The following is a 26619-nucleotide window of genomic DNA, read 5'->3' on the forward strand; positions in this document are numbered from 1 at the left end:
CAACAGCAGCATTCACTGAAGTCCCACTATGAGCCTGGGACAGAGAACTACCTGAACTGAGAGCATGCCTACTGTGAGCCAGATACTGGGCTTCCTGTCCTTCCATATCATGACAGGCCAGTAAGAATCACCTCCCCCATGTGAGAGAAGGGAAACAGGACCAGAGCAGGGTGGCTTCTCCTCACCCACCGAGCCCCAGGTTTCCCCGGAAGCACAGGGAGGTGGATGTGGCCCCACGGCTTGACCCTTTCCTGTAACATTTGCGCCCCTTAAGGGAAGTGCCTTCCATGATGGGCTTCAGGCACCACGTGGCGCTCAGTAGCTGTGGGTGAGAGGCTCCAGGACGAGCCCAGGAGTTCAGTAAATCCCACCTCTTTGGGCTGGTAGGGGCAGAGCAGGGACCCGAGGTGAGAAGCTCTTGTTTGTGGGATTTGAGTTTCTGATGGATTATAATCACAGCCAGGTCCTTCTGGCTGAAACCGGAGCAGGCTCGGGGCCAGGGCATGCCACCCTCTGGGCAGGTATAAGAGCCAGGAGAGGAGGGCTGGAGCCTGGCTGGGGCAGAAGTGACAGCTGTCTGCCAGAGAACCAGGGTACAGAGCTAAAACTGCTTTGTACAGACCTCTAGGTGGACAGGGTCGGTTCGGGAAGTGGCCCCTTCTCTGTGGGATTCCGGAGATGTACTAGGGAAGCCATCAGGCTGGACAAGCTGGAAGAGGTCACCAGAGGTCGAGACTTGGCAAAGTGAGTACATTCCTGCCCTTCACTGCCCCACTGAGCTACCTACCCCTGCAAGTGACCAAGTGACTGTCCCCAAGGTGCTCGGGTGGAGACTGAGTGGCCGCTTGTCAGTGATTTGAGCCCTGAATCTCCCAAAGAGGCAGTGTCGGGGGATGGCCTTAAGCACTGCCACTTATCTAGCACCCATGGTGGCTCAGACGGTAGAGAATCTGCCTGCAATGCAGGAGACCCAGGTTTGATCCCTGGGCTGGGAAGATCCCCTGGAGAAGGAAATGGCAACCCACTCCAGGATTCTTGCCCAGAGAATCCCACGGACAGAGGAGCCTGGCGGGCTACAGTCCATGGGGTCGCAGAGTCAGACATGACTGAGCGACTAACACTTTCACTTTTTCACCAAACACCAGGCACTGTGTGTCATCTCACTGAACTCAGAACAGGAGGATGGAGACCTGGTTCAGCCTCCTAGTTCTTCAGGCATTGTTCAGTCGCTCAGTCGTGTCAGCTCTCTGCAGCCCCATGGACTGCAGCATGCCTGTCCTTCCCTATCTCTCGGAGTTTGCTCAAACTCATGTCCATTGTGTTGGTGATACCATCCAACCATCTCATCCTCTGTCGCCCCCTTCTCCTGCCCTCTATCTTTCCCAGCATCAGGGTCTTTTCCAATGAGTTGTCCCTTCAGGCATTACCTTCATTTATTTTCACAACAGCCCTATCAGGTAAACAGGTATTAGTATTTTACAGACAAGGAGACAGAACAGAGATGTTAAGTAACTTGCCCAAGGTCACACAGGATTTAGACTCCCTGACTCCAGAGTCTGTGCTCTTTTTACTGTGTTATATTATCCTGTGGCTGTGGTTAGCTCCTTCTTCAACTTTCTGAGTGGCAGTTTCTTTATCTGTAATTTAAGGACGTAAAACATGATGATCAGAAAGATATTACCTTGAGATTCCTGAAAGATATCCAGACGTTGGTCAGCCTTAAGCTCTGGGAAGCCTCCTTGGAAACAGTTGGAAAAACATGTGTGAACACCCTTTGATCCATTATTCAACTTTTGAAATTTATCATAAAAAATATAATCAGATTTATGAACAAGAAAGTTTATTATAATTTTGCTTATAATCACAGAAAATTATAAGCAAACAATGTCAAACACTTGAGAAATGATGTACATCCTGTGATGAAACAATATGCAGCCATTAAAAATCACATGTTCATGGGACTTTCATGGTGGTCTAGTGGCTAAGACTCCACACTCCCTACACGGGGTGGGGTGTGTGTGTGTGTGTGTGTGTGTGTGTGTGTGTGGCCCATGTTCAATCCCTGGTCAGGGAACTAGAGCCCACATGAAATAAACAAAAAAAGATCCCGTGTGCTGAAACTAAGACCCAGCACAGCCAAATTAAATAAATACATTAAAAAACAATCACATGTTCAAAGGGTACTGAATGTAATTGGAAACTTTTCTTTTGTTAAGCTTGACAAAACACCTTATAAAGCAACACACTGTATGATCTATTTATAAATGTAAAAGGTGACAAAATAAACCTGTAGGGGCTGAGAGTTTATTTCTAAGAGGTAGAATTATGAATATTCTTGTAGTTTTCTTTATTCTTTTATAAATTTCTCAAATTTCTATAGTAAATATGTATTGCTCTTTAATTAGAAAAATGACTATTAAAAAAAATCTGTTCTTTTGATCTAGCTTGGCCCTTTTCAAGCTTCTGTTATAATAGCTTTGAGAGAAAACTGAATTGCATGCTGTCAGTCTTGTGAGGGCCTCTGAGACAATCTGGTTCCACATGTCATATGTGGGGAAACTGAGGCCCAGGGGTATATAGCACTTATGCAAGGTCATACAGGGAAGTAAAGGCCCCAGACACCCCGTCTGGAGCTCAGGCAGCCACCCAAAGGTTACAGTCTATGGGCCCGAATTACAGCTAGAATTTATGGCTAACCTGCATCAGTTGCTAACTGCAACTATGGCCCTGAATGCCAAGCATAGCTGACCTCACAGACTCAGGGACAAGCTGGCCTGGGAATGACAGGTGAGTGGCAGGTGAGAGAGAGCAAAGGGCAGCTGGGTGGGTGTGGAGCCAGCCAGGTGTGCCCCAGGCCCCTCCCTCTCGGCTCCAGGTCTCACCCAGCGCTGCCTCCTCCCTGGCAGGGCTGAAGGCTCACTTACTGCCCCTGGCTGGGCTCGGACAGAAGAATGAGAAGTCTCCGCTGGCGATACACTCGGCTGGTAAGAGGCCCAGCTGGGGCGGGGGTCGGTCAGGAAAGGCAGGGGAGGTGAGATCTCTGGCTGTGTGGGGCCTGGGCCAGGGTGCATACAGCTGGGTGTCCCCCTTCCGAGGCCCTCCCCAGTTGGCCCAGGGCTCAGAGCAAGGACTCAGGAACCTGGGGCCTTAGCGCCCAGCCTTGTGGTTCCGGGGCCCTCAAGGAGCAGACTACTGTCTCCATTCCTTCCTCCCTGGAGTGGGTGCCAGATGGAGCTCTGTCCAGAAGCCTGTCCAGTTAGGACTCTCTCCATAGGCCTGAACCTGGGGAATAGGAAAGCAGTGTCCTGTCCATCTCTTCTCCCCAAGGAGATCTCTCCTGATGAAAAGCCCCAAAGTCTTTGTGTGCAGGCATCATGTGCACGTGCATACACACACACACACACACACACACACACACACACGTTCTGGTACAGAGTGGCAGCTCAGTGATTAAATGAATGAATGAATGAACACACCAACATACATGCCCACTGACACTCACATATAACACAACCCCAGCTCACACCCACAAACACACTGACAGGTAACATACAAAGTTGCATTCAATACCTTCTCACACTGATTTGCCTACACAACTCTATTTTAAGCCAACACATCACACACCTTCACACAAATGTGCATTTTTTTATCGGGGCATTTTTTGTTTATTTTTCTTTTTGGCTGTGCTGGGTCTTTGTCGCTGCACAGGTTGTGGCAAGCAGAGGCTCCTTTCTGGTTGTGCTGCGCAGGCTTCTCATTGTGGTGGCTTCTCTTGTTGCGGAGCATGGGCTCTAGGGCGCACAGGCTCCGGCAGTTGCAGCTCACGGGCTCAGCAGCTGTGGCTCCCGGGCTCTAAAGCACAGACTAAGTAGTCTTGGCGCACAGGCTTAGCTGCTCCTCGGCATGCGGGATCTTCCTGGGCCGGGGATCAGACTCGTGTCTCCTGCATTGGCAGGTGGATTCTTATCCCCTGAGCTGCCAGGGAAGCCCTAAATGAGCATTTTATATGAACCTGTGCAGTCTCACCCATGAGAAACACGTGTTGTTTCACCAGTTCAGAAGGCCTTCTTTCTTCCTTTGAGATAATAACATGGGGGTAATAAAAAGCCTAGTCTGGAGAGTTCTCTGGTGGTCCAGTGGTTAGGACTCCACGCTTTCACTGTGGAGGCCCAGGTTCAATCCCTGGTTGGGGAACTGAGATCCTGCAAGACTTGTGGCACAGCCAAAAAAACAAAAAAGAAGCACATTCTTCTTAGGATTCTTGGGAAAATTCAGAGATTATGCTCACCAAGCATTTCACTCGGGCCTAGTCAAGTGTGTCCTGTTTACCATATATTCAGCCACTATTGTATTATTATTGTTATTTCATGTACAAATGCACAGTTTGGGAGCTGCCACCTGCCCTTCTCTCCTGCCTCCAAAGCTTAGAACACAATCCCTGGCATCCACTCTGGACCCAGAGCAACCAGGCAAGACAAACCTCGGGGGCCCAAGGCCACATCCAGTGGGTGTAGCTGGAAGGGGCCAGGGAGGGAGCTGGCTGGCGGGAAGGACAGGGTCTGGCCTATTGTGGACACTTCACAGCCTCCTCCGGCTGGACTGGCAGGGGCCCGGGCAGGGGTGATGAGGTGGCTGAGGCTCTCAGGCTCTGGACATGTGGAAGCTCGTGTCTCCTTGTCTCTCGACTCACCAGACCTCTGTGTGTCTTTACAGCCCAGCCAGGTGGAAGATGCTCTGTCTGGGGAGGAGGATAAGGAAGAGGAGGAGGAAAAGGAGGAGGAGACAACCCCAGCCCCAGCTCCAGTTTCCGAACGACCCGTGGTGCCCCAGCTGGCAGGGGCCAGCCAGGTTCTGGGAGCCTCGGAAATGAGTCAGGTTCGGGCACAGTCCATGGTACAAAGACTTCAGTCCTGCCCCACCCCAGCCAGACCCAGGGACGCCTGGGGTCCCTCCTGCTCTGTCCTCTGCTCACTATGTCACCTTGGGCAACTCACTTCTCTTCGCTGGGCTTTTCTGATAAAATGAGTCAGTAATCCTAGCACCACCTTCTTCACGTCACCAGGAGGTTAAGGATATGGTGAACTAATCTGACTCTTTAAGTGGAACCAGTCCTTGGGAACTGAGGCCAAAGCTGGGGTGGGAATGGGAAGATGAGATGGGGAGTTAGGAGGAGGCAGTCAGTATCTCTAGTTTTTGGGTGCTAGGGGCCATGATGGGCCTGACCTGAGTTCAAATCCTGGCTCTGCCACTTCCTCCCCATGTGGGCTTCAGGCAAGTTGCTTCATCTCCCCGAGCCTCAGCGTCCTCATCTGTAAGATGGGAATAGTGATCCCTTTCTCTGAGGCCTCCTGCTCATTGGTGTTTCCATGGCGCCCCTGGAAACAAGAAAGTACTCCATAACCTGTAAAGCTTTGCCAACAAAGGTCCATCTAGTCAAAGCCACGGTTTTTCCAGTGGTCATGTGTGGATGTGAGAGGTGGACTGTAAAGAAAGCTGAGCGCCGAAGAATTGATGCTTTTGAATTGTGGTCTTGGAGAAGACTCTTGAGAGTCCTTTGGACTGCAAGGAGATCCAACCAGTCCATCCTAAAGGAAATCAGTCCTGAATATTCATTGGAAGGACTGATGCTGAAGCTGAAGCTCCAAAATTTTGGCCACCTGATGCAAAGAGCCAACTCACTGGAAAAAACCCTGATGCTGGGCAAGATTGAAGGCAGGAGAAGGGGACAACAGAGGACGAGATGGTTGGATGGCATCACCGACTCTATGGACATGAGTTTGAGTGAACTCTGGGAGTTGGTGATGGACAGGGAGGCCTGACGTGCTGCAGTCCATGGGGTCTCAAAGAGTCGGACACAACTGAGCGACTGAACTGAACCGAACTTGTAAAGCACAGGCTTGGGTGAGGGGTGGCTGTTTAACCTTAGTCCTCCTGGGACCCCAAGGATATGGAGCACCAATGGTGGGAGGACTGGGAGCCCTTGCTCACCCTCTGCTCTGTCCCCAGCTCAGTCTCCACCTACCCCCAAGAGTCACTGGATACTCCTGGAGCCTGGCCTTCTGCACGTCAAGGGACGGCTTCAGTCTGCAGAGCCTGTACAGGCAGATGGAGGGCCACAGCGGGCCGGTGCTGCTGGTGCTGAGAGACCAGGACGGGCAGGTGAGCGCGCTGGGGCGCTGCGGGGAGAACTGCCACTAAGGGCTGATGGTTCCCCCGGGGCCTCTCCGACCCCCAGCTCTGCCCCAGACTCCCCAGCCTGGAAGGGATCTCCAGCTCCCTGCCGGCTGCAAGCTACAGACTCTTCCTTCCAGATGTTTGGGGCCTTCTCCTCCTCGGCCCTTCGACTCAGCAAAGGCTTCTATGGTACTGGCGAGAACTTCCTCTTCTCCTTCTCTCCACAGCTGAAGGTGATGCTCTTTTTTTTTTTTATCAATAATTTTTATTTATTTATGACAGCACTGGGTCTTCATTGCTATGTGCAGGCTTTCTCTAGTGGCTAGCAGGGGACTCTCCAGTCGCGGTGCCTAGGTTTCTCATTGTGGTGGCTTCTCTTGTTTTGGAGCACAGGCTCTAGGGCGGGCAGGCTCAGTAGTTGTGGCTCATGCGCTTAGCTGCCCAGTGGCAGGGGGGATCTTAGTTCCCTGACTAGGGATAGAACTCATGTCTGCTGTACTGCGGGGAGGATTCTTAACCACCAGACCACCAGGAAGTCCCAGGGCTGATTCCTTTTTTGTGTGCTTTCCTCTAGCAACATTCAGCTCGTCAGGTTCAAGCACAGACAGCGTGGATGGGAGGGTCCAACCATGACTGGGGTTTTGCCAAGCTGATCTCCTGACTTTCTCCCAGAAAGTTGGCTCCTCCTGACATCTTCCCTGGCAAAGTGAATGGCACCTCTGTCTTTACTGCCATTGAGACCAAAGATTTTGGAGCCCTTCTTCGTTTCTCTCACACCCTACATCTGATGGCTGTCAGCGAATCCTGATGGCTCCTCCTTCTCTTTCTATCTCTACCCAGAATCTACCGCTTCTCACAATGTCCTTTGCTGTCACCCTGGTTCAAGCCACCATCATTACTTGCCTGTGTCCCTGCTATAGCCTCCTAATGCTTCCACCTTCAGTCATCACAGTACCTGGAGTGAGCCTTTTAAAAGCTAAGTCAAGGACTTCCCTGGTGGCCCAGTGGCTAAGACTCTGAGCTCCCACTGCAGGGGGCCCAGGTTCAATTCTTGGTCAGGGAACTAGATCCCACATGCCACAACTGAAGATCCTGTGTGATACAACTAAGACTTGGCACAGCCACAGCCAAATAAATATTTAAAATAAATGAAGTCAGAACATATCACTCCTTGGCTCCAAGCTACCAACGGCTTCTTTTCTCCCTCAGAGAAAAGCCAAAGTATTTTTTCAGAATATATTTTTATTTATTTATTTGGCCGCATCAGGTCTTAGTTGCGACACGTGTGATCTTTCACTGTGGTGCACAGGCTTCTCTGTAGTTGTGACACAGGCTCAGGAGTTGTGGCAGTTGCTCCAAGGCATGTGGGATCTTAGCTCCCCGACCAGGGACTGAACTCACATCCCCTACATCGGCAGTCAGATTGTTAACCTCTGGACCAGCAGACAAATCCCCAGTCTTAAAAATAACCTACGAGTCTCTACGTCTTCTGGACTCTCTCTGATGTCATTTCTTGCTACTTTCCCTCTCCCTACACTGACCTCGGAGGTGGTTCTTAAACAAGCAAGACTGTTCCTACCTCAGGGCCTTTAAACAGGCTGTTCTCCCTAAGGTTCCCTCCACAGGATGTCCGTGTGAGTCAGTTCTCACTTCCTTCAGGACTCTGCTCAGATGTCACCCTCTCAGCAGGACCCTCCCTGCTGTTTACATTTATAGCACTCCAGCCGCTGGAAACTCTTATTGCCCTTCTCTACTTCTTTCTGCTAAGCATTTGTCACAGCTAACACACTATTTATTTTACTTATTTACCTGCCTCCTGCCACTAGAGTGGGAGTCCTAGGAGGCAGGAATTTTTGTCTGTTACATCACTGGTCTATCCAGTACCTAAAACAGTGCCTTTTGCTAAATGTAAAAACAAAACAAAACAAAACAAAAAAAAACTCTTGAATGGAATGATTTTTTCTTTTTTTAGGCAATTGCTATAGTCTTCCCAGGCTATTTTTATGAAATCTCATCTTTTCAAAAAACTGGTTAATTTTTGCCTGTCTTTGGTCTTCTGGCATCTGCATTCTTCATGAATTCCCACCAGTTCCTTGACCCTTATTCCAAGAAGCATCATCTTAAATTTTTTTCTGTAGCAATGTTTATCTTCCTCCTTCAAGTCTGAAGGTCATGTTCCTTGAGGAAAGTATAGGAGTTGAATAGTTCTGCCTTTTTGTGGTCACTTGTTCATATTATCTCTTCTGAGCCCAGGGCTTATCTTCGACTAGTCTTGTTTTCTTGCTAAAAACCCTTTGGTTGCTCAGAGCATTTTTTGCAACTAATCACAGGCAATCATAGGCTATACTTTTGCAGCCCTTTAAAAACCTTTTTATCAGCTAAACTGACTTAAAAACAACTGTGCTCTATTTCTTTCGGCTGCGCTCGGTCCGCGCTGCTGCGCTCAGGCTTCCCCAGCTGCAGCGAGCGGGGCCTGCCCTCTAGCTGCGCTTGAGCTGCCGTGCTCGGGTTCTCACTGCAGGGATCTCTCTTGCTGCTGAGCACAGGCTCTAGTGGAGGCTTCAGCAGTTGTGGTGTGTGGGCTTGATTGCTCTGTGGCACACGAGATCTTGCTGTACCAGGGATCGAATGTTTCCCCTGTGTTGGCAGGTGGATCCTTAACTGTTGGACCACCAGGGAAGTCCTAAATTGACTCATGAATAATTTGTTCCCTTAACATCTACACCATGTCTCAGGAATACTGCCAGCATCGGGACAGCCTTCATGGAACTTACATGTTAGCAGGGCAGAATGTCACTGAACAGGGCCAGGAAGCAAGGGCTACTTTAAATTTCTCTGGGATGACATTTCGACTGAAAGCTAAGAAGTGAGCCTTCTGAGGATCTGGGGGAAGAGCATTCTGGGCAGAGGGGTCAGCAAGACCCTGGAGCAGCAATAGCTTCAGGTGTCCCAGGACAGAAGGGCCAGGGTAGATGAAGTGCAGGCGGTAAAGGGGGACAGAGGTTGGAGAGAAAATCAGGGCAGAGCACGCTGGGCTTTTGGCTGTTGTTAGATGCTGGATTTTATTCCCGTTGTCAGGGCCATTGGAGAGCTTCAGCAGAGGAGGGCTAATATCCAATTTGATTTTTAAAAATAATTATTTTTTGCCTTGCTCACTCTTTGTCGCTGCACGCAGGCTTTCTCTGCTTGCAGTGAGCAGGGGCTACTCGCTAGTTGGGGTGCACAGGCTTCTCTTGTTGGGGAATACTGGCTCCAGGTGCTTAGCTGCCCACAGCAAGTGGGATTTTCCCGGATCAGGGATTGAACCCATGTCCCCTGCACTGGCAGGTGGATTCTATACCACTGAACCACCAGGGGAATCCCTGATTTAATTTTGAATAAATTAAATCTCTCTCACTGAGAGAGCACACATGGGCTTCTGGGCAGGAGACAGAGGAAGCAGAGACCCATTAGGAGGCGGTGATCCGGGAAGGAGTGATGCAGGGACAGAATTGGTGGTAGTCAGGGTGTCTCTCTGGGGTGGGGCTCGAAACACTTGTTGGGTGTGAAATAGCACCGAAGGTGTGCAGGCTTAGTGTTAACTCCAGTGAGAGGAGGAAACAATTAATGGTAGAATCAGGGCCTGGCTCCTGATGAGGACTTTTCCCCTCCTCTCTCCAGCTTCGGAAGCAGGAAGCCTCAGAGGGTTCTGGTCTATTCCTAGAACAGAAGGGCTTTGGGGCTGTGGGAATTCAGACAGGAGGGCAAGAGGAGGTGAACTCCAGGGAGACAGAGAAACTGCAAGAGTTGGGAGCCTAGAGTAGTTCCCGTGCCTTAGTAGGGGCGTAGAGGTTGTTTCCTTCACCACACTGCCACCCAGTGGTCCAGAGTAAAACTGCATGAGCAGGACTCTGCCAATAACGGGGTTTCTTATCACAGGTCTTCAAGTGGACAGGAAGCAACTCTTTCTTTGTGAAAGGCGACTTGGATTCTCTGATGATGGGCTGTGGCAGGTGCGTGTCCTAGTCTTCCCTAGTCTTGAGTCTCGAGGTGGTCTGTACTCTGGTCCTTTCCCCTCTCTGGAAATGCTGAGTTAGGCTACCCCAGACAAAATGGGGGAGGCTGCTGGTTAACCTTCAAGAATCTCCTCTCGATAGGTATTGTGGCACTGCCTGCCCCCCCAGCCAACCCCCTAAACTCCGCTCTAAGTCGATACTGAGAGGAGAGGATGGCATGAAGTATCCCCCAAAGTGTTTAGTTGGTGACAGCATGTGTGTGTGTGTGTGTTGGGGGTGGGAAGTGGAGTGTGTTTCACAAGGTCAGTCTTGTCTCTGGTGTGACCTGCATATTCAGGCAGTCAGCCTTATCCTGAGGGCACAGAAGACAGCACTGCTTGATTAGCTTCGCTCTCCCAGCTGTCTGAATAGCCTCCACAGAGATGGACTGACACAGACCCCACCAGCCGCTGCCAATCCGCAGTAATCCACTTCCCAGCTCCAGCCTAGGTTTGCTAGGGGGACTAGAATGGACGCCCTGGTCTGACGTGTTCTGGGCTTGAAGTCCAAGCTTATGAGAATCCGTCCTTTGGTTAAGGTATTGCCATCTTAATGTTCTGAAGGTTCTAAAACTGGTCTGTGGTGATGGTTGCTCCATTGTATATGTTTATCAAAATCACTGAACTGTTAAAAAAAAAAAAGCTTGAAACCCCATGGAGGACAATGTGTGAGTCCTTAACAATTTGGGACAAACTGGTTTCAGAGATGAGACTAAGGCAGAGCAGTCATGGTGTGGCCAAAGGCTGCTGGGGCAGGTCTGAAGAGTGCTGGAGGGAGCTGTGCCAAGACTCTCCTCTCTTTAGTGGCCACTTTGGGCTGTGGTTGGATGGAGACTTGTACCGTGGGGGGAGCCACCCCTGTGCGACCTTCAACAATGAGGTGCTGGCCCGGCAGGAGCAGTTCTGCATCAACGAGCTGGAGGCCTGGGTCCTGAGCTGATGCCACGGCGGGCAGCTTCCTGAGCCAACAGGTGTTCAGACCCGCCCCTGGATGCCGACGAGGCTGCACTCACCCAGGGCAGCCCATTCCATCCGAAACACAGATGGAGAAGTGTCCGGTGTGGACTGTGACTGAGTGCAGCCTCTTGGCGCCTGAGGACCAAGACAGCTGTGGAGACAGGCCACATTCTACTGGAGAGGGGATGGAGTAAAAGACAGTTATACCTCACCTGAGCACGACAAAATTCCTCAGGAAAATGATCCTTTTAGAGAGTACATAGTTAATATGTGTTTATTGTAGAAAAACCAGAAGATGTAAAAAAATTAAAACTGCCTACAATTCAACCACCCCCTAAAACACTAACATTTTCATGTATATCCTTCCAGACAGTTTTCCAAGGAGGTATATGGGATTCTTACAAAATGGGATTCTTCTCTATATGCTTTGGACATTATTTTAATTTAAAGAATATTGTCAAACCACAGACACCTAACTCAACCAGTGAAATTAATAAAGATTCCAAAACAGCATTCTTCTTTTCCCAGAAAACTGACCAGTCTGCTACCACTATGCTGGGTACTTGAAGATCTCTTATTTAATTCCACAGGGAAAATATGAAAGTAGCAGATGAGCTATATGCACATTTGGGTTAAGAAGCTGAAATTCTGTAGATGGGAATTCAGGGAGATTAAAAAAGGAAGGATATTTTTTCTGGCAAAAGAGGACTTAGAAAAACTAAAAAAAAAAAAAAAAAAAATCCATAACCCATGCTAGAGCCTGCCCCCTGACAGAACAAGATTCTTTATCAGGTCATCACTTGCCATTATTGAATGAGGAAAACGAAGTAACATAGGGCCTGTTAAAACCATCCCCTCTGGAAGACCCAACACAGTATTAAGGTATAAAGAAACATCTGGGCACATTCCTAGACCAAACACAGTTCTTTTGCACAAAAGGGTCAAAATTGGGCACACGAGTATGAAAGTCACTGAGGAAGACACCACTGATTTCAAGACAGAGATACATTCATGAAGCTTTATTGCAGCTGTTTCCCTCACCAGGATGAAGCGACCAGGCACTTGAACCTGCAGTCTTATTTACATTCTCAAAGTTACTGACAAAGCTCGGTAACTCTAGATACCAAGCTGTTAAAGGCTCCCTTTTTATACCAATAGTGAAGATGCTTCTTAAGAAAAATTCAACCTTGTCAATGGCACGTGGTTCCCATAATTAAAACAGTTGCAAACAGCATAAAGTGCAGCTGCCAAAAAGTAACAAAAGACGCAAACAAAACAGATTCAAGTTGTTGCTCAGAGAGCACCGTGATACACTCTGAGATGACAAAGTTCCAGAGTAAAACAATGATGTAAATGGAGGTGTGGCAAAAATCAGACAATCTTTGCAGAGAAACATTACATTCTTGACCTTGGGCCTGGACACATGAAGTCTGAGGTGGCGGATTCTCCCCACTGGACGTTTTGGAAGCACCGTGGCCAAAACAGACATGACCTGGTACCATGACCACTTTCTTTGGGCTTCTAGGAGCCCACTGTATCCACATCCCCATCACACGGCATTGTGGTGGGAAAGGAGCACGGTTTTAACTACTCTAGGAATTAGGGTCAACTTGATTATCTACTGGGGGTGGGAGAGGGGTGACAGAGCAGAACAGCAGACGTTCCAAACGCTTGTCACCCTAGTGTCAACAGAGGAGCACCTGGTTACACAGTGGACGGTGGCAGTACCCCCAAGATGCTGGGGGTGATCTTCTGCCCTGCAGGCTGAGCTCCTCCCCGCTCACTCTTGCTCTGACCCAGAGCCAAGGCTGGCTCCCCACGCCCAGGCTGCCAGGGAGGCTTCTGTAAGGGTATGGTGAAGTACAGGATGTCAGGGCTCACGACTGCACTCCCCGTGGCCCTGCCTCTGGCAGCTGCTGGATTTAGCTCTAACTCCAGACTCTGTTTAGCTCAGGAGCACTGCTCAACCACAGTGGTGGCTACTCCACTGCTGGAGGTAGACACAAAGAGGAACCTGGAATTCACTGGGTAAATCACTTTGTCTCAGCATAGGCAGCCAGTCTTTGCCCTGAAACTCATCAAATGCACTAAACTGGCAAAAATGAAGCCCCAACTCGAGCAGCCCTGAGGGTGGTTCCTCCGATGGCCTCCGATCAGCACCCAAGTCGGGGGAGGGGAGCTGCTTTCTCCAGGCTGGGCAGTGGTGGAACCCTCAGGGAGGGGGCAGTGAGCACTCAGGAGAGAAAGAAACCCACAAGGGCTGGAGCCACAGCTGACCCAGAGGACAGCCTGGTTTGGGGAGTCCCTCTGCTCCTGGAGCTAGGGGGTCTCCTATAAGACAGTTTTATGCCCCATTTCAGAGGAGGCCAGCACCCTCAGATCTTTTCAACAAATCAATCAGGCCTCTCATTGAAGAGCTTGAGCCCCTTCGTGGCCCTCCTATACTGTTGACCCCAACCTGGCAGTTTATGGGGGGCTAAAAGGGTGAGGGGAGGTGCCTTTCACTAATGTTGCAATCACTCAAGGAAAGCTAGCTTCAAATTCAGGGTGATGGGCACCTCCTCAGAGGGCCGGGACTTCACATCCTGGCTTTACCCACGGCTGTTCATGACAACCCTAACTGCAAATTCAAGTGTGCGCCTTTGTCTTATTTCCAAAATTTTTAAAAAAACAATCTTATGTCATAAGAGTTCAAAGTACTTTAAAAAGCTGTTAATTCTAAGAAAATAGACTGCTAAAGAAGAAAGTCTTTGATTAATATTAAAAAGAGGCAAGGCAGCGTTTTCCATAGCTCATGTTAATAAGGTCTGCCTAATACCTGTTCCTCTGGATAAAAATGACTTAGTATGTGCGTACATTCAAGATATAAAAAGCACTAGCTGTCGCTCCGTTTGTAGACCTCTATGATCAAATTCCCTAAATTAATTGTGCTGGGGGAGGAGGGAACGGGGATGGGGAGGGGCTTTTCATAAACAATTGAGTGCAGACATTCACATTGAGTCACTTGGGAAAAGCTGGGTTTTGGCTTTTTTGGCCTCTTCCTGGGTGCCAGCTGTATTCCACTCCAATTTCCGAGGTGTTATAAGCGGGGCTACAACGTCACCATCCTGTCAAAGACAGAGTAACTAGGAATAGAGAAAAAAGCCAGTTCTCGTGGTTTTGAGCGAATGTCTCAGGCACACATATCCTCGTCCTACAGACAGCCTGCTTCTGGACACACTTATTCTTGGGAAACCCCGGATGGTGTACATGCTTAATTAGAGACACACGGTCCTGGGAAGGGAAGAGCTTTCAAAGCAAAAGCCACCACGCCAGTTCTTTTCACAGATGGCCAGAAGCAGCATGTGGCCCGGCTCGGCGACCCCTTCCCTTCATGCAGCTTCCGGGGACGCACTTGTGTCAGGAGCTGCTCTTGTGTCCTGGTTTTCCAGGGAAAGATGGAATGTGCTGGACCCTTGCTGGACCCTCTTTCTTAGTCTCCCCTGTAACAAATGGCCCAGGTCTACAGGATGGCAAAAAGGGGGAAAGATAGTGTGTGCCTGTGGAACTTGACCTTTGCTCCATAATCAAAGCTGTCACTTTGGCCTCAGCCTCCTAGATTCCACCCAAAACGAGGGCTCGTGTCAAAGTGAGATGACACTATGACTGGAAATCAGGGAGTGTAAGAAGCTAGGCCCTCTAACGCCTGACTCTATCCTGAACTGGTTTTGAACTCGTGGCTGGATACTCTAGGCTACATGAGGGTATAGGACTGTCAGAGGCTTTACTGCACGAGGAAGAGAAGGCTCGTGGGGAACACTGTGGGCCTCACATGCCTACCTGCTCTCAGATCTGCTCTCCGCCTCCCTCTGCCCTGCTCTGCATAACAGGAGCTGCTCTTGTGAACCACATCTCCCAGCTCCCCTGCCTACTGGCCTCTAGTCAGGTTGGGCTAGTGGGAGGCACTGGTGGGAGACTGGAAGAGGGGTGGGCAGAGAAGTCAAGGTGCTTCTCCTATGAGCCCTCTGGTCGGGTACAGTGGCCGTGACTCTGCTGTAAACACTGACTTGAATGTGTCACTTTCCTGCTTAAAACACCCATTGCTCTGGGGCTCCTGGCTTATAGGACTATGCACAGAGCCCAGATCTCACCCCTAAATGCACCTCGTTTTCTGTCACCTTCCAGTCCCCCACCCCCTTTATCCAGCTGACTCCTCATCCATCCTTCAGGTCTCAGCTTCCAAGCCGTTTTTAAAAAAATTAATTAACTTTTGGTTGCGCTGGGTCTTCGTTGCTGCACACGGGCTTTCTCTAGTTGTGGCGGGTGGGGTCCACTCTCCAGCTGCAGTGGACGGGCTTCTCATTGTGTTGGCTTCTCTAGTTGTGGAGTGTGGGCTCTAGTAATTGGGGTACTGGCTCAGTAATTGGGGTGCACGGGCTTACTTGCCCCATGGTACGTGAGATCCTCCCAGGCCAGGGACTGAACCCATGTCCCCTGCATTGGCAGGTGGATTCTTAACCACAGGATCACCAGGGAAGTCTTTCCAAGTCCTTCTTTAAATGAGTCTTTCCGAACCAACCAACTCTGGCATAAACCCTTCACCTTTTTGCTCCTCTAAGACTGTACACACTGTTCTGACCCCAAAGTACTTATGCACTACTGTGATTATTATTTACTCGAGTTTTTATTGTCCCCAACTAGAGCGAGACCCTTGGGAACTGTCTCAGATACTGTTTCAAGCCTGGTCCCGGACACAGGACCTGGGGGAACACTCATTCCCTGAATGAATGTATCAGGACTTAGGGTCCAACTTGAGTAGCTGAACTTGAGTAGCCTCTTGTCTCTCTGTTTCCAGTCTCTCCACGTGCCAGTCTATCTGTCGCTCGAGTCTTCCTTTCTCATCAGGGGTTTAATCTCCTTAGAAGCTATAGTTCTTAAGATGGACATACTTCCTATATTCCCACGGGTCTAGCTAGAGATAAAAGCCCAGAAGTAAATAATAATTACAGCAGGGACTTCCCTGGTGGTACAATGGACAAGAATCTGCTTGCCAATACAGGGGACATGGGGTTCAATCCCTGGACCGGGCTGGAAGATCCCACATACCACGGAGCAACTGAACCCATGCACCACAACTACTGAGCGGGTGCATCACAACTCCCGAAGCCTGGGCACCTAGCGCCTGCACTCCACAACAGAAGCCACTGCAGTGAGTAGCCTGTGCACTGCAATGAAGAGTAGCCCCTGCTCACTGCAACTAGAGAACACCTATGCACAGCGAGGAAGGCCCAGTGCAGCCAAAAATAAATCAATAAAATTAAATTTTAGAACACATAAATAAGATTGTTAAAAGAAAATAGTTATAGCAGCACGGTAAGTCTTGAATACTCTCTCCTGACTGTGCATAAGAATAACTCTTAGCTGATTACCAGTGCTTCTCCACAATCAAGCCGATTCTTTCTGTTTCCCCTGTCACCTCAACAATAAGACTTTTCTCCTCCAGTCAGACTAGTCTCTTCATAGCTCCCAAACACACCCGACTTGTTCCAGTTTCGTTTCTGTGTAGCTCTCATTTTTCTCTGCTACTCATCCAAACACAATCCAGCTTTCGGATCTGGAAGAATCCTCCCTCCTACCTGACAGCTCTCTCAACCCTGAATACTAAAAGACTTCCCCGTGTCCCTCCCTCTGGCATTTGACAAAGATCTGATATACTGGGCTACTCTTTCACATCTAATCTTTCATTTTTGTTTCCTTCAGTATCCAATGCTTGGGGGGGAAAGCAGGTAGGGTGCTGTGACAGAGAGTACTAGACCAGGAAGCAGAACGCTGCTTCCGACCTACCTACAAGTCATTTGTTCAATCAACAGCTATCAATGTTCTCTGTGCCAGGCATCCACCACATGCAGGTCAATAAAGGACCATTTCAACGACATTCTCTATGGGATTGGCAACTAGTGAATTTAAATAGGTTACAAGTTTGGGAATGCTGAGTTTACTCAGCATTGGGAAAGTGATTTTACTAATAAAGTGAGCAGGAATTAACCAGGTTTAGGTAGGAAACCAAAGAATTACAGGCAGAAGAAACAGCTCTGAGGCACAAAGGACAGAAACTTGTCTGCTAGTTTTAGTAACACTGAAGTCACTAGTGGTCTCAGTGAGAGTAGATTTAATACAGGCCGAGACCTTGGAGATATTTCAATACATGCAAAGTACAATAAACTGACTGGCAAAACTACCAGGGTGTAAAACAGACAGCTAGTGGGAAGCTGCTGTAGAGCACAGGGAGTTAAGCTCAGTGCTCTGTGATAACCTAGGCGGGTGCGATGGGGGTGAGCGGGAGGGAGGCTCCAGAGACAGGGTTTACGTTTACATAGAGCTGATTCACGCTGAATCGTGCAGAAACACAGCATTGTAAAGCAATTATACTCCAACCTTAAAACTAATTAAATCAAAAGATTAAAAGGGAAGCTTAATGTGGAAAAACTTTTTTTTCCCCCCAAATCAAGTCAAATGACTATTATTTTCTTTTTGTTTTATATTGGAGTATAGTTGATTAACAATGCTATGTCAGTTTCAGGTGTACAGCAAAGTGATTCAGTTATACATAAATATGTATCTATTCATTTTCAAATTCCTTTCCCATTTAAGTTGTTACTAATACTGAGCAGAGTTCCCTGTGCTATACAGAAGGTCCTAGGTCTTTGCTGGTTATCCATCTCAAATATGGCAGTGTGTTCATGTCAACCCCAAACTCCCTAACTATTCCCGTCCGCCCCCATCCTTCACCCATGGTAACCAAAAGTTCGTTCTCTAAGTTTGTGAGTCTGGTTCTGTCTTGTAAGTAAGTTCATCAAACGACCATCATTTAAATAAGAACTTTTCAGAGGGAAGTAAAGATTGCTTGTGGTTTTTACTTAAAAATTTCTATGACGTATGTGAATAATAAGTCACCCACCTGTGGCTTGGTGAAGTTACTGATTAAACACCAATGGACGAAGTGCTGTCGTGCAGCAAACAGAGTCTTTTCATCTGTCTTCTTACAGTAAACTCGAATCAGCTGCTCAGCAAATCTCTCTGGCAAAAGCTGAGAAACCTTTTTAAAGAAGGAAAGATTTCACTGTCACCTTGAACTCACATGCTCAGGAGAGATCAGCTGTTCCTAAGCTCTGTGCTCGATGTGGTATTAAACGCACCACGTTGTCTTGGTATTTTATACCAATGATAATCCAAAGAAAAGAATTCAGGGTAACTGTCACGCTGCAAGATGTCCCATAATTTTATGTCCATTAATAAAAGACAAAAGGTTTGCATGATGTAATTATATGAAGACTACAGACTCTCTCACAGAAGCACATTTAAATTAGATGACTTCAACCATATGATATTCCTGTCCCACCAGACTTATAAATTACCTTCTAAACCAAAAAAACAGAGCTTTCTTCAAGTTCAGCAAACAGGAAAAACTGGCTGTTAAGATGGTCTAGTCTACGAAAATCATGTATACTTTAATTTTAAAAATGTTTCTGTTTCTTTTTTTAAAAACTGTATACATTGACTTCAGAGCCTAACCTGCATGTAAAATGCAACTTTACTACAAAGATTTGCCAAATGCCACTATAAGTAGTTACCTGGTTTTTAGTAATCATGATTGCCTTGCTGAGGTCACTCTTACAATAGAAGCGAACATGATCAATAGGATTCTTGTCTTCCATCCCATAATCCATGTTGATAACCTTAATACAAGCAATAAATGAGCGATCATGTACATAACAGCAATGAGAATTAAATTCAGGACTGCGAGGGCATCACAAGAAACAAAGCTGCACTCTCTGGAGAAGTAGGAGCCCTGCTGGAGTGGCTCATTGTGGAGGAAAAGTAGTCCTAGCGCATGACCCATGTCCTGGTGCATGACCCATAGGGATTTGAAGTCTGGGTGGAGTGAGGAGAGACATTTTGTGCTTTCAACATAAGTAGTGTATAAAGTCAATATCCACTATGTGACGGACACGTGCCAGGCACTGTTGTACAGAGATACAAGGACGTTTGATAAAATCGCAGCCCCTACAAACCACATGGCCTAGACTAAGGTAGAACAAATAATTATAAAAGTAATTACTGGGAATTTACTGGCGGTACAGTGGTTAGGACTTGGTGGTCTCACTACTAGGGGCCTGGGTTTGATCCCTGGTCAGAAGACTAAGATCCTGCAAGCTGTATGGTTGTGTAGCCAAAAAATTTAAAAAAAAAAAAAAAAAAAAAGCTACCAAGGGAAAGCAAATGGTGCTATGAAACTTTGTGACCCAAGAACCTAGTAGTCTGGGGATCCTAGGCAATGACTAGAAATATTCTCCTGGGAAAAGTGATTTTGCTAAAAAAGTGAGTAGAAATTAACCAGGCTTCAGTTCAGTTCAGTCGCTCAGTCATGTCCAACTCTTTGCGACCCCATGAATTGCAGCATGCCAGGCCTCCCTGTCCATCACCAACTCCCGGAGTTCACCCAGACTCACGTCCATCGAGTCAGTGATGCCATCCAGCCATCTCATCCTCTGTCGTCCCCTTCTCCTCCTGCCCCCAATCCCTCCCAGCATCAGAGTCTTTTCCAATGAGTCAACTCTTCTCATGAGGTGGCCAAAGTACTGGAGTTTCAGTTTTAGCATCATTCCTTCCAAAGAAATCCCAGGGCTGATCTCCTTCAGAATGGATTGGTTGGATCTCCTTGTAGTCCAAGGGACTCTCAAGAGTCTTCTCCAACACCACAGTTCAAAAGCATCAATTCTTCGGCGCTCACCTTTCTTCACAGTCCAACTCTCACATCCATACATGACCGCTGGAAAAACCATAGCCTTGACTAGATGGACCTTAGTTGGCAAAGTAATGTCTCTGCTTTTGAATATGCTATCTAGGTTGGTCATAACTTTCCTTCCAAGGAGTAAGCATCTTTTAATTTCATGGCTGCAATCACCATCTGCAGTGATTCTGGAGCCCCCCAAAATAAAGTCTGACACTGTTTCCACAGTTTCCCCATCTATTTCCCATGCAGTGATGGGACCGGATGCCATGATCTTCGTTTTCTGAATGTTGAGTTTTAAGCCAACTTTTTTGCTCTCCTCTTTCACTTTCATCGAGGCTTTTTAGTTCCTCTTCACTTTCTGCCATAAGGGTGGTGTCATCTGCATATCTGAGGTTATTGATATTTCTCCCGGCAATCTTGATTCCAGCTTGTGTTTCCTCCAGTCCAGCGTTTCTAACGATATACTCTGCATATAAGTTAAATAAGCAGGGTGACAATATACAGCCTTGATGTACTCCTTTTCCTATTTGGAACCAGTCTGTTGTTCCATGTCCAGTTCTAACGGTTGATTCCTGACCTGCATACAGATTTCTCAAGAGGCAGGTCAGGTGGTCTGGTATTCCCATCTCTTTCAGAATTTTCCACAGTTTCTTGTGATACACACACTCAAAGGCTTTGGCATAGGCAATAAAGCAGAAATAGATGTTTTTCTGGAACTCTCTTGCTTTTTCCATGATCCAGCAGATGTTGGCAATTTGATCTCTGGTTCCTCTGCCTTTTCTAAAACCAGCTTGCACATCAGGAAGTTCACGGTTCACGTATTGCTGAAGCCTGGCTTGGAGAATTTTGAGCATTACTTTACTAGCGTGTGAGATGAGTGCAATTGTGTGGTAGTGTGAGCATTCTTTGGCATTGCCTTTCTTTGGGACTGGAATGAAAACTGACTTTTTCCAGTCCTGTGGCCACTGATGAGTTTTCCAAATTTGCTGGCATACTGAGTGCAGCACTTTCACAGCATCATCTTTCAGGATTTGAAATAGCTCAGCTGGAATTCCATCACCTCCACTAGCTTTGTTCGTAGTGATGTTTTCAGGCCCACTTGATTCCAGGATGTCTGGCTCTAGATGAGTGATCACACCATCGTGATTATCTGGGTCATGAAGATCTTTTCTGTACAGTTCTTCTGTGTATTCTGTGTATAACCAGGCTTAGGTAGGAAAAAAAAAAAAAAAAGAATTCTAGGCAGAAGAAACAGCTCTGAGGCACAAAGGACAGAAACTTGTCTGCTAGTTTTCGCAGCACTGAAGTCACTGGTGGTCTTAGTGAGTAGTTTTAATACAGGCCTAGACCTTGCAGATATTGCAATACATGCCAAGTACAATAAGATGACTGGCAATAAAACGAGTAGAGCTGTATAGTGATGGCGACAGAAAAGCGGTTCAGAAGTAGAGAAAATGGACTTCCCTGATGGTCCAGTGGTTAAGGCTCTGTGCTTCCACTGTAGGGGCACAGGTTGGGTCCCTGGTAAGGGAAGTAAGATCCCGCATGCCACGTGGCGTGGCTTAAAACAAACAGCAATAAAACAAAAAAGAAGTCGAGAAATAAAAGAGAGAAGACAACTCTTAGATGTTTGGTTGTTAAGAGAGGCAAGAGGGGAGACTATGGAGTGGACCATGGTACCCAGGAAAGGTAAGCCGACAAGCTGGAGGAAACAATAAACCAAAGTTCCCAGTGAGCTAGGAACAAGAGAGTAAGGAAGAAAGAAAGGGGTCTGTGGACAGAGATGGGATGCTTAAACTAGTGAATTTTAGAGGAAGGGCCTTTTTCAACGTCAATAAGGTTCAGAATACATAATCTGCTGAGTGTGCTGGCTGAGGTGGAGGGGATAAGGTCATTGAGGATGAGGATAAGGAGATAAGAGCTGGTGTCGTGGGACTATGAAGCCTCTAAAGATGATGTCAGGAACTGGAGTGAGTGGAAGGCTCTAAACCATACCAAAATCTTCAACCAAGAGGACAGGAGCTGGTTTAAGGATGGCAGTCTCAGAGGAACAGGGATCTTGCATGGGGTCTGGAGATGGTAGTAGGGGACAAAAGGACTGATGACCAGGAAGATCTCCTGACCCTGAGCAATGTGCTTTTCCTGAAAGAGCTGCAGGGGAATAAGGTTCTCAGGGGACACCAGGCTGCATACAACAAAGGCAAAGAGATCGTGAGGAGGCTGAAGATACAGGTGCATTAATTATGGAATGGAAATTCCTAAGGGCTTCATGGACAAGTTCTGGACAAGGGAAGAAACTGGAGGTGAAACAACAGGAAGAAATAGAGTAATGTGGCGAGGACAGTGAAAAAAAAAAAAGAGAGAGAGAACAGATGATAAGAGGGGCTTATCCTGTGAGTGGTGACAGAAGAAAACCAGTATATGAGCTTTGGTGGCGCTGCTCCCTGTGAGAAGCGTGGACATCTGAGATTCAGCTGTGGGCCAGAGGTGAGCCCAGCGTCTGGAGTACACGGCTGGCCTTCCCATTCTGTGTGGTCCACTGGCTCTGAGAGCTGCACCCCTTTGACATGAGGGAGAGCTCCTCAGTCCTCCCCATGATCCCAGGGCTGGTGCTGTCACAGGCCTCCGTGTAGTGCCATGTGCGAGAGACCTGATGCAGCCTTGACATTTTTACCCACCACAATGAGGCATGAATACTAATCTAATTTTCAACCATTTTACAAGTGCTCCTAGCTCGTAGGTATTTATTTCCTTGGCTTTAGAATTGGAATAAAAGGTAATCCTCATTTTCTCTACAATGTACTGTAAATTCCTCCTTTAAGCAGATTTGATGAAACAGTTATTCTTCCAGAGGGCAATGTTATAGTAGTTGGAGATCCCATTCTTTAAGGGCTCTCGGGCTCAGTAGGTGTGGCTTGTGGGCTCTAAAGCGTGGACTCAAGTAGTTGTGGTGCTCGGGCTTAGTTGCCCTGTGGCATGCGGACTCTGCCTGGAGCAGAGATCGAGCCACTGTCCCCTGCATTGGCAGGGAAATTCTTAACCACTGGAGCACCTGGGAAGTCTCAGAAATCCCATTTTTAACCAAGGACTCAAGAGTAAAAAGTAGCTACAGACCAACAACTACATATTTTTAATTCTAACTAGCAAAGTATGTTTTACAGCCCATTAGATAATCATAAAATTACTACTCACAGTCTTAAAAGGAGTCACGCATGGTAAAATGAACCACATAAATATATCACACTGTAAAACTAAAACTGGAATGCAAACACACGATAAGACATAGTTGGCAATTTTACTTGCTTTCTCAGAATATAGAAGGGCTTTACCCATCTTAAAATGGATAGTTATTTTTTCTGATTATGAAACTCTTATACCACACTCACTATAAGAAAAAGTCACCTGCAATTCTACCACCCAGGTACAAACAATGTTAATATATCTAGGATTTTTCAGTGTGTTCACTGTATACACACATGTATATAAATTTAAAGGTGCAAAAGTAATAAAAAAAAATAATTCTGTATGTACTTTTTTCACTTATTATAAACATCTTTCCATGTTAAAAACAACTTTTAATGCTTGCATTATTCCACTGACATATACACTTTCCCTCAAATTTCACACTATAATAATGCCACAATAAATAATTTGTGTTTTGGTGCAAAACTGATTATCTCCTTAGGACAAACCTCCAGACTGAAATTGCCAGGTCAGTTAAAATTGACCCAAGTTTGATATCTTGTGTCAATTTACACTTCCATTATCACATATCTTTATTATCACAAAATCTTAAAAAAATTTTTTTCACCTTATATATCTGAGAATCAAAAACTCATTGCATCAATTTGCCTACAGGTTAATAAGAAAGTTAAACTTCTTTTCATGCCTACTGGCCATGTGTATGTCATCTTCTATGCATGAGGCCACCTGGATGGAGATGCAGTAGGAAGTGGGGGACTACTAGGAGCAATGCTCGGCACTGAGGGCAAGGACAGACATGTACAAGCCCAAGGGTAACATTCTGGAGAGGGAAGCCTTTCAGAGCCTCACGAAGTCAGGATGTGAGATCCCTTTATTCTGATGGAACTTCATCTAATGAAACAGGAACCTGCAGTCTGATCTGCAGATCTAAGGCACTGAACACGCAACCAAGGAAATAGAAAGGGGGTTCAAGGGCAAAGAACGGTTACAGAAAGATTGCCCTTCACTCAAAGATGCATCAGCAAGAAGATAAGATTGAGAGGCTTATGGAAAAAGTACACAGGGAAGACTGTCCTGAGATTTCAGGAGTAGGACTCTGAAAAGAATTTCTTACGAGAGAACAGAAGAAAATGTTAGAAAGTCATTTGGCATTCTCATAGGCTATAAGAAGACACTACATTCTCTACGAAAATAGGAGTCAAAAAGTCTTAACTTTTTCCTTTGTGTGTATGTGTGTGTGCTATTAAAAAATTATTGGTATGTATTACTTTTTTTTTTTTACATACTTTGGCCTAGTGGTTTGCCCTACTTTCTTCAATTTAAGTCTGAATTTTGCAATGAGTTCGTGATCTGAGCCACAGTCAGCTCCTGATTTTTGCTGATTGTATAGAGCTTCTCCATTTTTGGCTGCAAAGAATATACTCAATCTGATCTGGGTATTGACCATCTGGTGATGTTCATGTGTAGAGTCATCTCTTGTGTTGTTGGTAGAGGGTGTTTGCTATGACCAGTGTGTTCTCTTGACAAAACTCTGTTAGCCTTTGCCCTGCTTCATTCTGTACTCCAAAACCAAACTTGCCTACTACCCCAGGTATCTTCCTATTTTTGCATTCCAGTCCCCTATGATGAAAAGGACATCTTTTTTTGGTGTTAGTTCTAAAAGGTCTTATAGATCTTCATAGAGCTGTTCAACTTCAGCTTCTTTGGCATTAGTGGTTGGGGCACAGACTTGCATTACTGTAAAACTGAATGGTTTGCCTGGGAAAGAAATAGAGCTCTTTCTGTCATTTTTGAGACTGCATCCAAGTACTGCTTTTCAGACTCTTTGTTGACTATGAGACTACTCCATTTCTTCTAAGGGATTCTTGCCCACAGTAGTAGATATAATGGTCCTCTGAATTAAATTCATCCATTCCTGTCCATTTTAGTTCACCAATTCCAAAAATGTCAGTGTTCACTCATGTCATCTCCTGTTTGATCACTTCCAATTTACTTTGATTCTGGTCCTAACAGTCCATGTTCCTATGCAATATTGTTCTTTACAGCACTGGACTTTACTTTCACCATCAGACACATCCATAACTGGGTGCTGTTTCCACTTTGACCAAGCCTCTTATTCCTTCTGAAGCTATATCTCTGCCCTTCTTCAGTAGCATATTGGGCACCTACCAACCCGGGCAGTTCATTCTTCAGTGTCATATCTTTTTGCCTTTTCATACTGTTCATATAGTTCTCAAGGCACGAATGCTGAAGTGGTTTGCCACTCCCTTCTCCAGTGGACCCCCTGATGTAAAGAGCCCATTCATTAGAAAAGGCCCTGATATTGGGAAAGATTGAAGGCAGGAGGAGAAGGGGATAACAGAAGACAAGATGGTTGGATTGCATCACCGACTCAATGGACATGAGTGTGAGCGAGCTCTGGGAGATAGTGAAGGACAGGGAAGCCTGGCATGCTGCAGTCCATGAAGTCACGACTGAGCAACTGAACAACAACAACAATTACTTTTTTGATCAAGAAAACATTCAAAAATCACTATATACAATGCTCTGTTAGTAACATGACCACAATTACATAAAAATATTGACAATATCAACATAAAAATATGTCAAAGAAAATTCTGTTCATTGTTGTTTAGTCCCTCGGTTGTGCCCGACTCTTTTTCGAGCCCATGGACTGTTAGCCCAGCCTGCCAGGCTCCTCTGTCCATGGAATTTCCCAGGCAAGAATACTGGAGTTGGCTGTCATTTTAAAAATCTGCCTAATGTTAGCTTTTCCTGTGATATCATAGGTGATTCTCTTCTATCCGTCTTTTTTCCTATATTTTCCAGATTTTCTAATGAACATGTACTACTGTTATAACAGGGGTGGTAGTGATGCTTTACCTTAAATAAATTATTTGCTTAGCATGTTATTGAACTAACTACTTACATCCACAATCAAATCTTCAGCCTTTAGTTCAGCTTCTAGCTCTACATCACTGGGTTTAGCACTGGCGATCTCTTTCGGAAGGTGTTCGTAGTTTTCCTGGAAAAGACAAGGCTCCTCATTTAGAACTCCAGTTCTTCATCCTACTTTGTGCCACCAAGAGGGTTCTTTTCTAAAAATGGCACTTTACCAAGAAATGTAGATAGAGATTTCCCTAACAAATATATACCCATGCTACCTTTTAATCAAATCACAATAGTGTGGTTTTCATAACGGAATTTCACATTGAAAAAAACGAGGCATTAACCTATTAGTAAAACAAGAAGTAAAGTGTGACCTAAGGAAGTATTGTGAGGCGGGGTGTGGTTATCAGCATAGCTTGTGTTACAGGTTTTTTGACAAAGATAAGACCCTTCAACCAGCAGGAGAGAGAACTAATGCCTGGACTAAGGAAGGCAGGCAAGCACTGTCTGGGAGAAAGTGATAAACCTTGAAAGAAGGAAGCAGTTAAACAGCAGGTCCTTAGAGTCTCAGAGAAGCTCATACAGAGGC

General features: G+C 46.6%; 2 protein-coding genes and 1 non-coding gene across 10 annotated transcripts in view; 2 read left to right on the plus strand and 1 right to left on the minus strand.

Annotated features, from left to right (window-relative positions):
* On the plus strand, window positions 559-12529 carry TLDC2 (TBC/LysM-associated domain containing 2). 5 transcript variants are annotated; one of them, XM_018057826.1, is made up of 7 exons: window positions 559-744; window positions 2907-2984; window positions 4714-4875; window positions 6007-6159; window positions 6312-6407; window positions 10093-10166; window positions 11012-12529. In XM_018057826.1, exons 2-7 carry the CDS (start codon window positions 2952-2954, stop codon window positions 11145-11147), a joined length of 654 nt encoding a protein of 217 aa, XP_017913315.1. In that variant the 5' UTR covers window positions 559-744; window positions 2907-2951; the 3' UTR covers window positions 11148-12529. The 5 variants fall into 5 exon arrangements, with proteins under 5 accessions (XP_017913315.1, XP_017913317.1, XP_017913316.1 ...); XM_018057828.1 differs by lacking the exons at window positions 559-744; window positions 6312-6407 and having other exon boundaries at window positions 2443-2984; XM_018057827.1 differs by lacking the exons at window positions 559-744; window positions 2907-2984 and having other exon boundaries at window positions 2997-4875; window positions 11103-11174.
* The window catches only part of SAMHD1 (SAM and HD domain containing deoxynucleoside triphosphate triphosphohydrolase 1), a 66848-nt gene continuing 41644 nt past the window's right edge, over window positions 1416-26619 (minus strand). Inside the window, exons 13-16 of one of the 4 annotated variants that reach the window (XM_018057823.1) lie at window positions 26071-26166; window positions 18775-18879; window positions 18102-18239; window positions 1416-1637 (exon numbers count right to left, since the gene is read on the minus strand). In XM_018057823.1, coding sequence (XP_017913312.1) covers window positions 1581-1637; window positions 18102-18239; window positions 18775-18879; window positions 26071-26166 — 396 coding nt within the window. In that variant the 3' untranslated portion in view covers window positions 1416-1580. Of the gene's footprint in view, window positions 1638-4871; window positions 5376-12168; window positions 14290-18101; window positions 18240-18774; window positions 18880-26070; window positions 26167-26619 lie in introns of those variants that run through there. The other 3 variants (XM_018057822.1, XM_018057821.1, XM_018057824.1) reach the window with 3 other exon arrangements.
* On the plus strand, window positions 4123-4194 carry TRNAE-UUC. The gene has a single exon. It is a non-coding gene; the product is annotated as a tRNA-Glu (tRNA).

This window comes from Capra hircus, chromosome 13, assembly GCF_001704415.2.
Source record: "Capra hircus breed San Clemente chromosome 13, ASM170441v1, whole genome shotgun sequence".
In the NCBI taxonomy this organism is placed as follows: domain Eukaryota; kingdom Metazoa; phylum Chordata; class Mammalia; order Artiodactyla; family Bovidae; genus Capra; species Capra hircus.